This window comes from Ctenocephalides felis, unplaced genomic scaffold, assembly GCF_003426905.1.
Source record: "Ctenocephalides felis isolate EL2017-DRISC unplaced genomic scaffold, ASM342690v1 CF-g0.4_SCAFFOLD_01170, whole genome shotgun sequence".
NCBI lineage: Eukaryota > Metazoa > Arthropoda > Insecta > Siphonaptera > Pulicidae > Ctenocephalides > Ctenocephalides felis.
Window position 1 is genome coordinate 35,184,731 of NW_020537324.1, and position 13,232 is coordinate 35,197,962.

The 13,232-nt window shown below is 27.1% G+C and overlaps 1 protein-coding gene across 1 annotated transcript; it reads left to right on the forward strand.

Moving 5' to 3' along the window:
- Positions 1-448: 448 nt before the first annotated feature.
- Positions 449-12,795, forward strand: LOC113367140. The gene is made up of 11 exons (XM_026608770.1): positions 449-669; positions 4,154-4,299; positions 5,559-5,686; positions 5,760-5,859; positions 5,984-6,194; positions 6,269-6,472; positions 6,533-6,702; positions 6,787-7,026; positions 11,170-11,389; positions 11,470-11,663; positions 12,266-12,795. The coding sequence occupies exons 1-11, from the start codon at positions 611-613 to the stop codon at positions 12,754-12,756; spliced, it is 2,163 nt and encodes a 720-aa protein (XP_026464555.1). The 5' UTR covers positions 449-610; the 3' UTR covers positions 12,757-12,795.
- Positions 12,796-13,232: the final 437 nt, after the last annotated feature.

Sequence of the window (13,232 nt, forward strand, 5' to 3'; positions counted from 1 at the left end):
CACTTTTGAACAAAGAAGTTTCATTAGAGAAAGATCACATAGGTAACTTGGTGTCTGATAGAAATAAAATCATGTATTCTAATGGTTTATTTGCAAACATCTCGACAGGTGTTATGAAAGTTAGTTCTCATGATGCATTCAAAAATAAACAGGAGATTGAAGGACAAAATATTTGTGTCAGTTTTATGAAAAGTAATGTACCAAATAATTGGAATCGGATAGATTCTAGAATTGACCCAGTAGAAGACAATAACATATTTATTGATGACAGCGTTAGTGCTTTCATTAAATGCATTGAAAGTTCATGGGCAATTGTTAAACCGATGTATATATATAATAGAATTTTTTTTTAAGTGAGTATGAATTAAATAAATAAATATAAATATTATAACTAGTAAATATAAATACATATTTTATTTTTTTATATATTTTTTTTTTTATATTTTTTAGTTTTACTGATGGTATATATTTATGTACTTTATGTAATAATGATATTGATGTTTCTGCCAATGTTTTTTCCATAAAGAATCACTTGGAGAGCATTACTCATAGAAATAATGCATTACTGGTAAATTTATCACATCGATATTATTGTTATTTATGCGACTTAATGATTCAGAATGAGAAATCATATTTAACTCATAAATCACAAAAGGCACATAAGGAAAGGTATGGAATGTATTTGTACTCTAACAATTCATTTTTCTATTATTTTACTAATTTTGGTATTTAAATTTACACTTGATTTAATAAAAAAATTTAAATCAATTAGAATATATACCAGTTAATTATGGAGTGCATAATTATGCAGACCTAAGTGGTGTGTTTACATGCTTTAGGTCATAAAGCTTTAAATAAAGGAATTTATTTAAGGCTTTATGACGTAAAGCATGTAAGCATGCACTTAGGTCTGTAAACATGTACTGAACTAGTGGTGCATGGATTGTCCCCAAAAGATTTAATAATATTTGATATATTTAAAAAAAAATAGATTTTTGTGAATTGGGAAATTCTTGAAAAAATTTAACCCTTTTTGAAAAGCTAATTTTTTTTCATAGAAAATGCATAAAAATATAAATAAATTTATTTATATTTTTATGCATTTTCTCACTTAAGTGAGTACTAAATTCACTGAAATGTTTGTTAATTTGATGTGCATATGTTCAATGATCATCTTTGGCCGCCAAATATAATTTTTTTCACACTTTTTCTCCGAAACCGCTGGGCCTACCACATGCACAAACACTACTTTGGATGCTAAAAATGTTAAGAAATCTTTGAAACGTAAAGATATGCAAAAAATTTTATGTTTTTGAGATAACAGAGTATATGATTTGAATGATTCAAAAAACATTCAATTTGTAATGATTGGGAGCCGTGCTGATTAGTTTTTTTACAAAAATAAGTCGATTTTTTTCGGAGATACGGAGCTATAAGAATGCCAAAAATTGTAGTTTTTGATAGAACAAAGCACCCGATTTCAATGATTCAAAAAACATTTTGTTAGTATTGACAGTCTGAAGAAACTATTACTTTTTGATGAGAAAGTCATTTTTTTTTTATTTCGAAAAAATAGTTTTTTAAAATATCGAAATTGAGTCGAATTTTAATTTTAATTCTAGTTGAAATTTTAAATCTCACTTATATACTTGAAACAAATATTTTTAATTTTGCAATTCACTTTATATAATTCTTAAAGTAATATATTACACTACGTATTTATAAATATATGTAACATATTTCTAAATATGTAAATGTCGTCGACTTATATTTTCTGTATAAAATACAAATAATGAAAGTTACAGTATTTGTAATAATCTATTTGAAATCATTTAAAATTTCTCTATTATTTTATTACATTGAGTATTCTTCGACGGCGTTGTTCCAAAAACGGCTGAACCGGTTTAAAAAATTTAAAAGCCATTCCATGTAAAGGTGCGTCCACACCTAACGAACGAACACGAACGAACATGTCGAACAAGAAAATACAAAATAGAACGAACAGGAACACGAACGAACGCGAAAAATTCCAAACAAACGCCTCAAAGCAGTGAGGGTTTGAATCTTTTTGTTCGAGGATGTACCGTGAAACGTCAGATTTATTATTTAAAGTGGCGGGAAAGAGAAAAATTATTTAAAGTCATCAAATTTACAAAATTTGTCAATAACAGCAATATCTTATAATAAATACAACATAAATTAATGCATTAATGCACATTTTAACACCAAAAAAGAAAAATGTTTGTCTACATTCGTGGTAGCGTCCACACTGCACATACGAGTTCAAACATGAACGAACAATTCCCTTTGATGTACCGACAAGTTGCGGAACATTGCTCGCCATGTTTGTTTATGTTCGTTCGTGATCGTTGTGGCGTCCACACTATGCTGTTGCCGTTCGTTCTGGTACGTTCTTTTATGTTCGTTCGTGTTCGTTCGTTAGGTGTGGACGCACCTTAATTCTATTAAAGACTAGCGTTCATTAATTTTGCCCGACGATCGGCCGAATAGTTTTTCTATGATTGAAAGTTCTGAATCCTGAATGGATTATAATGGTCCGATTCGATTCAGTGACTTAAAATTTCAAAAAAACATAAAATTTGAAAAATCAGATTTTCTGTCGAAAACGTCAAGATTGTTAAAATATTAACCTAGCTTTACTGCACTTTGAGTAATAAAAAACAAATTAATAAATATTTAAAATCTTAATGAAACAAGTGATTTATCTATATCAAACGATCAAAATAATATTGAATAATTGTCTTCTTTATTATAAAATATTTTAAAACCGCAGAATAAGCTAATAGTTTGTCCAAATAATACCATTGTTTTGATGTATTTTGAAGTAAAACTTCTTTAGGCGCGATATGGGTGTAAAAATTTTTAGGCGCGACACGGGTGTAAATCCGTACAAATGCAACGAAAATGCCAACGTGTAGTTGAACACTACGACGCCGTAAGCGCTGATGTCGCGAGTATCCACTCCCGTCATGTCATGCGTAAGTCGGGCGCTAAACCCTATATGAACTTGCATTAATTGAATCACGTTTTTTTTACAAAAGAAGAGGTTGCTGTATTATGTCCTCATGGAATAAGACTTTTCTTAGAGAATAAATGTGCCATGGAATATAATAAATTTATATTGAATCTCGTTGAAGACAAAATAATATCTACTGCCACGGATATTTATGTAGGTTGCCATGCGACAGATCAACAATCATACATTCGTCAGCAGTTTCAAAAAATCGGTTATTGATACCGGGGCTTTGCCGTATGAAATAATTTTAGTTCTGAATAAATTTTACATAATAACAACTAATATTGATGTAAGTGATGGCTTAGCTAATGGTTGTGTGGGAAAATTAGTGTACATAGAACGTGGCGATAATGATGAACTTCTACGTTTATGGTTTGAATTTCCCGGTAAGATAGGTAATAAAATTAGGAAGAAAGCTTCACATCATATTCAAACTCTTAATATCAGTAGGACAGCTGTGCCGATGCTCAGGAGATCTTATTATTATTGATGTTATATGATTATTAAAAGATGATTTTTAAAATTCAAATATGATGTTTTTTTATTTTTATCTTAATTGCCTACTCATACAATATTAAAAGTTTTACTTCAATCGCGTGTGATCCTTACGCGCACTCTTTTTTTTTATGAAGATTTATTCTTTAGTTAAATATATTATATTAAGACTGTCATTTAGTATCTCAAGTAATATATATATATATATATATATATATATATATATATATATATATATTATATATATATATATATGTATGTATGTATATATGTATATTGTATATGTATAGTATGTTATCGAAACATATTATTTGAATGAGTATGTTTGAATGTCGCGCGTGTCATTTTGTGCTGTTGGCTACAACAGACGTGTGTGAGCGAGTTCAGGCGGAAGGGGCAGAGCTAGGGAGTGACAAGGCGGAGTCTGTCGTAGCATAGAGATTGAGATAAGAGAATTTAGATGAATATAGATTTGATGAAATAAAAATAAATGTTTTGCAAGGACTACTGCACTGTATTTTAGTTGTTCAATTTATGTAAGATTCCTGACAAATAAATAATATTAGTATCTCAAATAATAATAGTAATTAAAATATGTATTTAATTGATTTGGTTTTATAGGTTAATTTCATACTTTGGATGTAAAAATAAGGGCCTATTTTTCAAAGACTTAGTTTGTCAAGAATGTGGTTTAATAATTTTTTCTAATGATGAGGGAGCATTACCTAAACATACACCCATCACTTTCAAGTTTAATGATACATCAGGTAAGGTTTTTCCACAAGTGTATAAAATTTATCGAAAGAAATATTTTTAATATCATATTATTTACTTTAGAGTTGCAATTATTATTTATCTAATATATTCATAAAGATTTTTTAAAATTATTTTTCACATTTCTAGACTTAATATATATGACATCATTGATTGGCTTCACCAACCCTATACAATATTTTTTTTTCATATTTTTTACATTTAAAATTTATATTTAACAAACAAACTGATGATTTTCTTCTGTTGAAAATTGCATATGATTCAGTAAATTCATATGTTCAACTTTAAATTTAACTTCTTATTTATTACGTCGCTATAATATTAAACGATTTTTATAATTGATAAGAAAAAAATTTAATTTTGGAAAAAAGTTTTACATTTTTCCAAAATTTAAATAAATTATTAACTTGTCTAAATTCCAAATTATTATTATGGTTTGTATTATTTGTACAGAATATAACTTGAAGATGTTTAATCATTTTTTTCATCTAATATTTTTATAGCCAGTAAATTAGAGTAACCTTGTAATACTGAACTTTGCACAATTTTATTTATTACTATTATTCAACCATTATATTTTTAAAACTGCCATTTTATATTTCAGTTAATTATTTCTAGAAGTTTTAATTTTTTTTAAATTGGTTTTTATGGTAAAAATTTTAATCATTATGGGCCTTCTAGTTTTTGAGTTTGATATACGAAAGTTTTTTTAATTGAAAACATTCCGAGATATAAAAAGGCGAGAATAACTCGTTTCTATTTTTATTTAGGGTTTCTTTATACAATATGAATTTTCATGGGCCATATTAATAGTATTTACAATGAAAATATCGCATTAAAATATTACCAAATATTTTTTTGTATTTAAGACTATGAAAATAATTAGCGATTATTTTTATTTAAATATGCCGCTTATTAATGTTAATAATTAGTTTTTTTATGATGATTTTATATTTTTTGCTCATATGTTTTTATTTTATATTACATAAAATTAAGACCTCTAATTAATGATATGCAAAGTTCTGTAAAATACAATCATAATTATTCTTGTTTCACATAAATACTAATACATTGTATTTAGTTATTTAAATCATTAAGTATTCTTACAAAATATACTAATAATAGTTTACAATACTGAATATATTGGAACTGTAGGTTCTAAACACAAACGGTCAGCATGAAAAATTTATTGAACATAACTTTAAAAGTTCAACTATTGTGCATCTCATTGTGTCATATTGCATTTTTATAGTAAATACAAATACAAAAATTGATGGAAAAGAAATAATGTTTGCTGCTATGAATGAATTACACGGAAATGCATCACATATGAATGGTGGCTGTTTAGGAGTCCGTGAAGATAATTTTTATGACAATGAAGTAAGTGCTGTTAATCAAATTAAGATTTTATCACTACTTGTATTCATGTATCTAATATATATAATTTTTTAAGGTATTAGATACTATTACTAAATACTATGTAAATGATGGAATGGATATAGGCTGTGTTCCAGCATTTTCAAATGAAAAGATTGCTGTTCCGTTGATGAATGGTAATTGCAGTAGTTTTGACTATTTACACTTTCAGTCGATGTTGAAAATAATATAAATATAATTTATGACAAAAGCTAATTATACAATTTTTGATGGTAGAATTAATTGCTTCTGATAATTCAGATTTTGTAGAAGAATATGAGCATGGTCAATTAGATAATTTAAAAATTATTGAGAATAATGGAGTTGAAGCAAATAATGGCAATGACACTAAAAATATAAATGTGACAAATAGTAAAGAAGAAACACGTAAATTAGAAGAAATATTTTTAAAGTTTTGGGACGATTTTGATCTCAGTGATAAGAACCTAAGTTTAAATAAGCAAATTTTCGGGTTTGTATCAAACTATTTTTTTTATGTATGCTATAAGTTATCAAATAAAATTTTAAATCTAAATTGTTTTTCAGAATAATTGACAAAGGATTTTTAAAATGTTTATTGTGTCGTCATAAATTAACTCTCAACAAACGAGGTGTTCTTGGTCATATTAATGGAATGAGCCATAGAAGAAACCTTAGCGAATTTCTAGAAATTCGTCACTATTGCAGCGTATGTAGACTATTTATACAGGACTTCAATTTGCATAAAATCTCATCAAATCATATTTCTAAGTAAGATACAGTGATCTTAATTATGGTATATAATATACTTTAATTTAATTTTGAATTTAGTATTCCAGATTATAATGATGACTTTAATAAAGATAATCCTCCTACAATGAAACATGAATGCAGTGAGTGCCGCGTTATATCATACTATCCAGCAGGTACCAACTTTGAACACACACATTTTGAATTTGAATTCTCAAAGGTTATTACAAAAGGAAAAATTAGTTCCAATGGTAAATTCATTAAAACTTGGAAATATAAGTATTATCTAAACCAAATTTTATATTAGAAACAAAATTATGTTATTCAATTAACAGCAAAAATTAGAAAAAAAATTTTGACTTTAATCGAGGATGAACAAGTATTGGATGACTACTCTGTTAATTTAATCAAATTGGCAAAAACTGCTGCACAATCGAATGAATTGATATTAGCTACCTGCACCATGCTGGAGAAAAATTTATCAATGTTCACAAGCTGCAAAGCCTACCCTTTTGGCTCTAGAATGACTGGTTTAGGATGTGAAAGTAGCGATCTTGACATTTTTTTTGACAGTGGTAACATTTTTGTATTACTATATGTATGCATACATATATATATATATATATATATATATATATATATATATATATATTTATATTTAATTTGAGTTTGAAAGTCGGGCGTTACATCAATAAAAATAGTATGAGAGTTTTTAGAAATTTACTTAAAATCCATCCTTCTATACTTCATTCAGTGGCAATCAATATAACTATAAAAATTAGAACTAAATAATATGTAAGAAATGGAAATAAATATCATAGAAAAACAATAATAATAATAATAAAAAACACTTACAATTTTGTATCATAATATAACAGATGAGAAGACAGACAGTGGTAATATATATATTTTTTAAAATCACAAATGGTAAAATACACAAATAAACATGAATAACTCTTAATAAGTTGAAGAAACTATGTATTGACTATTTGGAATCTAAGATAGAAATGTCACATTTTTTTTTGAAGCAGTTTTTAAAATGTGTTCAAATTTCACAAGAAAGGGTATGGGCGTGTTTCCATACAGAATTGGCCCCACCCTGGTATTTAAATAATTTTGATGCCATTTTATAGGTATTTTCGAGAAAATCCGATATACCAAATTTCAAATCCGTAGCTCATCATTTGGCCGAGATATCATTGAAAATGTGTGAAAGTGGCCCTTTTTTTCAAAGTCGTTTTTTGTCGCAACGGTGAAAGATATCAGAAAACAAATAACGGGATTATATTCATATCGATGTCTACTATATTTTTAATAACAAATATTGTTTAGTAATTATTTTTTAGTGGAGGAAAAAGTGAAAATAATTTTTCGTTTTGAATTTTCGGGTAGTGCGGTTGTTTGGACTAATTTTTAATTAGCATCATTAGAACGGGTATTCAATTTTTTATTAGTGTGCAAAATTTTGTTTTATTTCATGTGGTAGAACACATTCAAAATTAGAAAAAACCTGAGCAAGTACACGCTCGCGCTCATATAGCACCCGCGTAAGTCGTCTCTCATTCGCAACGACTAGCAACAGCATTGCTCGCCGCGCGTCTTGATAAATTAAAACATTTTTAATAAAACACAATATATATATATTATACATTTATATTTTGAATATTATATATTATATGTATATGTATAATAATAACTATATTTTTATATAATTAAAATATATTTATATTTGCACAAGTATATTATATGATTTAATCATCATTAATAATTTATCAATTAATTATTACTTATTAATTAATTATTATTATTATTTATTGATATTAATTATTAGTACCACTAAATATAAAAAAGATTGATAAAAATATACATAATAATAGTATATCGGTATATGATTACTATTCATGCTACAGCGCAATGTATGCAAATGCAAGTAGACTAAGTTAGTCATAAATATAATTAAATAATATCTTGAAGTTTTTTTTAAATAAGATATATAAAGAATATATTGAATAGAATCTCCAATCATAAATACTCATAATAATTATTGAACTACTGCACTATTGTGTATCATCCTTAATTGAAATATTTGAAATTTCGCGGCATTATAATTATATATTGCATTGTGGTGAATAACTAAATTATATAAATTGAATTGACACTAAAATACAAGAAAAGTGCAAAATCAAATGGTACAAAGGTGTAGAGCACACAAAATTAAAAAGAGCATTATTTATTTAATAATTATCAAAAACTTCGTGATTAGTAAATTCCAAAATTATATTAGTTTTATGCAGTCTGTATTTTGTTATCTTATGTGTGGTTTTGTGGGCAAAATTTCAAATATTTTAATTAAGGATGATACACAATAGTGCAGTAGTTCAATAATTATTATGAGTATTTATAGATTGAGATATTCTATTCAATATATTCTTATATATTATCTAATTTTAAAAAAAACGTCAAGATATTATTTCATATATTTATGACTAACTAGTCTACTTGCATTTGTATACATTGCGCTGTAGCATGAATAGTAATCATATACCGATATACTATTATTATGTATATTTTTATTAATCTATTTTTATTTATTTAGTGGTATTAATAATTAATATCAATAAATAATAATTAATAATAATTAATAAGTAATAATTAATTGATAAATTATAATGATGATAAATCATATAATATACTTGTGCATATATAAAATTATATATTAATTATATAAACATATAGTTCTTATATCCATATACATATAAATATAACTTCTTCAAAATATAAATTGTATAAACTGTGTTTATTAAAAATGTTTTTAATTATCAAGGCGCGCGCGGCGAGCAAGCTGTTGCTAGTCGTTGCGAATGAGAGACGCTTACGCGGGTGCTATATGGCGCGAGCGTGTACTTGCTCAGGTTTTTTCTAATTTTGATGTGTTCTACCACATGAAATAAAACAAAATTCTGCACGCTAAAAGAAAATTGAATAGCCGTTCTAATGATGCTAATTAAAAATTAGTCCAAACAACCGCACTACCTGAAAATTCAAAACGAAAAATAATTTCACTTTTACCTGCACTAAAAAATAATTACTAAACAATATTTGTTATTAAAAATATAGTAGACATCGATATGAATATAATCCCGTTATTTGTTTTCTGATATCTTTAACCGTTGCGACAAAAAACGACTTTGAAAAAAGGGGCCACTTTCACACATTTTCAATGATATCTCGGCAATTGATGAGCTACGGATTTGAAATTTGGTATATCGGATTTTCTCAAAAATACCTATAAAATGGCATCAAAATTATTTAAATACCAGGGTGGGGCCAATTCTGTATGGAAACACGCCCATACCCTTTAAAAGGCGATGGGATCTTGTCATTTTTTAGGAAATTTTGACACGCTATATAGGAACCACGTGTTTATTTCGTTCAGGGCCGTGTTGTCGAATCGTTTGTTTATGACCCTATAGTTTATGCAATCGCAAAAACAACCCCTCAGCGAATTTCTTTTAGTTACGTTCTCTTCAAAATGTAAAATTTTTGGGTTGAAAAAATCTATATTATAATTTAAATTATTTATATGCTCGGTTAACATGGTTATGAATTGTTTGGGATTTTTTGAGTTATTTTTATGTTGATAAAGGCGCTGACTCAGGTTTTGGATAGTTCCTCCGATATAAAAGAGCTCACAAGTAGAACTATTAATCTGATATACTAAGTTTCTGAGACGGTCAGAATTAAACTTAGATTTAATTTGTGTAAAATGGAACTGAGGGTTCTATTGCAATTACATACGTCTAAAACGGTTTTTATGGTCGGTGATTTTGTTTGTTGAAAAGGTAGTTAACCGAGCATGTAAATAATTCAAATCATAATATAGATTTTTTAACCCAAAAATTTACATTTGAAGTGAAAACGTAATTAATAGAAGATTCGCTGAGGGGTGTTTTTGCAATTGCATAACGACAGGTTCATAAACAAACGATTGATAACACATCCCTGAACGAAACAAACAGGTGGTTCCTAAATAGCGTGTCAAAATTTCTTAAAAAATGACACAAGATCCCATCGCTTTTTTAAATTTTTCATAAATTTGAACACATGTTAAAAACTGCTTCAAGAAAAAATGTGACATTTCTATCTTAGACTCCGAATAGTAAATACATAATTTCGATAACTTGTTAAGTTATGTTTATTTATGTGTTTTACCATCTGTGATGTTAAAAAATATATATTTTACCACTGTGCACATACTCATACAATGGATTAATAATGTTTTCATATGTTATATTAGGATACAAAATTGTGTTTTTTATTATTATTATTATTATTGTTTTCTATGAAATTTCTTACATATTATTTATTTAGTTTTAATTTTATAGTTAAATTGATTGCCACTGAATGAAGCCTAATATGCTAGAAACATATGAATTTTAAATAAATTTCTAAATCTATGAAAAAAAAACTATTCAATTGCAGTTTAAGATTAAAAGTTCGGAAAATAGCTATGAGTAAAGAATCTCTTGAATATTAATTTGTATATATGTGTCAAATTTATTGTAAACAATCACAATTAAATGTTTTATAAATGATATAACTTGAAAGGTGTTCTACTATAATGACAAATATGTTTACAATTAACATTAGTATTTGTAGCATGGTTGTAGCATATAACAGCATATAGTTACTTAGCTATTATTTTTGTATTATTACAGGTTCCATGTATAATGGATTACAAAACCAAAACAGTCAATTTCAGAATTCGTTAATTGATGTATGTTGTGAGGTGTTAAAAAAATGTGACGAGTGGGACTTTGTGTTCCCTGTTACAAAAGCTAGAACACCAATTATTAAAGCATTTAATACTGTATATAAAATGGACTGTGATATATCTTTTAGAAATGGCTTAGGTGTTGAAAATACTGTCATATTAAAGTGAGTAATATTTTTGTTATGGACAATTGTTCTAATTTGCTCTCTACATATTGTTTTTTTGTAAAAGTAATTTTTTTCAGGCGAATATTAAATGATCAACCAATCGCAAAGCGTATGATATTAATCTTGAAACATTGGTTAAAACTAATTAAGGTTTCAATGAATGGGTATGCTATAGCATATCTTGTTATATTTTATCTTCAGCTACAAAAGCTCATTGTACCTGTATGGCGTATGACTACAGGAAGAATTCATGAAAAAAAAAAGATTTGCGGTAAGTGTATATTCAAATTGTACTGCAAATTTAGATACAGATATGAGTTGCTTGTGCGTTATAATTGGGAAAGGCAGGGCACAGTGATTAGCTTTAGGATATTAATTTATAAATTATTGGATTCAATCTTCTTTGATCGAAGATGTAACTTGTAGGTTTTTTCAATCCATAAATGTGGTCACCTCATAAATGGACAGTATTTTGGGAAGCACAAAAAACATATATCACCTTTCAAACGTTACTTATGGATAATTTGTCCAAACAACTGCACTGCCAGAAAATTTAAACAATTGCAATGCATAAGTGCAGTGCAATTTGGGGATATCACAGAATGCGAGATATTTTTATTTTTACATTTTGTTTTTTTAAAATCTGGAACTGTCAGCATACGAATCAGCCCAAAATTGCCATTTCTTTTACAATTTATTTGTACAATATAGGGTAATAATAAAGAACTCGACCGGTATAAATGAAAGGGTTAAATTTGTTTCCAATTTAGTGTCATAACATTATCATAAAGGAATCTCATTTTAGTAAATATTTCATAAGTGTCCACATTTGAGGACATTATTCAAAACTAAAATAAATTAATTTTATCTCAGGTTGGGAGTGCCAAGTTGTAGACTATGTGGCTTTTCCGAAAAGCACTGAAAAATTATCGAATTTATTGCGTGGTTTTTTCAAATATTATGGAGAATTCAATTACTCACAGAATGTGATTTGTCCATTATTGGGCCAGATAGTTAATAAAGAAGAGTTTGAAGATTATATGTCACTTCCTGAACAATTTAAACCATATATAGATCATTGCCAACGAATTTCAAGGGCTGCATTAAATGATTTCAATTCAAACGATATGGATTCAAACGATTTAAATTCAAACGATATGGAGTTACTTGATCAGTTATATTTTGGACCCCTAAAAACTGATGCATCAATGTGTCTTCAGGATCCTGTTGATTTGTCTCATAATGTAACTAAAGGTATTCGACCTACAGATTTGGAAAAATTTAAAATTATGTGCGAGTTTTCTTCATCCATTATTGCCACTAAGAATTCGAGTGATCGTGCGGATAATTATATTGATGAATAATAAGCTACACAATAGTTTGATTGTCGTTTCAAGCATACAAGTACAACCATTATTGTTGTCGACAATAATATTTTATAAAAATGTTTTTTAATCTTACTATTAATTAATTTTAATATGAATAAATTTAAAATTTTTAAATGAGCCATATTATTCACTTCAAATTATTTTTTATTTTGGACAAAATGTCTATGTACGGTATGTATTTTATTATAGTCTTGGAAAATGCTTTTACCCATTACGCCTTAATAAATACCGAATTGTAAGTATCTGGCATGAATTGGGAATTTCAGTTGCTGCACCTATATGTATATATATATATATATATATATATATATATATATATATATATAAATGAGAGGTTTTTTCAGATGGTGAAATATTATAATAAAGTTTTTCTTGGGCGTCCATCCATTAATTAAAACTATTTTATTAAGTAGTATTTTAATTTTCCATACATTAATTAAAACTATTTTATT

Bases quoted from the DNA above. Each gene is read 5' to 3' on its own strand.
- LOC113367140 (XM_026608770.1), top strand. From the start codon at position 611: ATGATTCAGAATGAGAAATCATATTTAACTCATAAATCACAAAAGGCA. The intron at 5,687-5,759 runs GTAAGTGCTGTT...TAATTTTTTAAG, and splicing joins ATAATTTTTATGACAATGAA to GTATTAGATACTATTACTAA. The intron at 6,195-6,268 runs GTTTGTATCAAA...ATTGTTTTTCAG, and splicing joins TTAAATAAGCAAATTTTCGG to AATAATTGACAAAGGATTTT.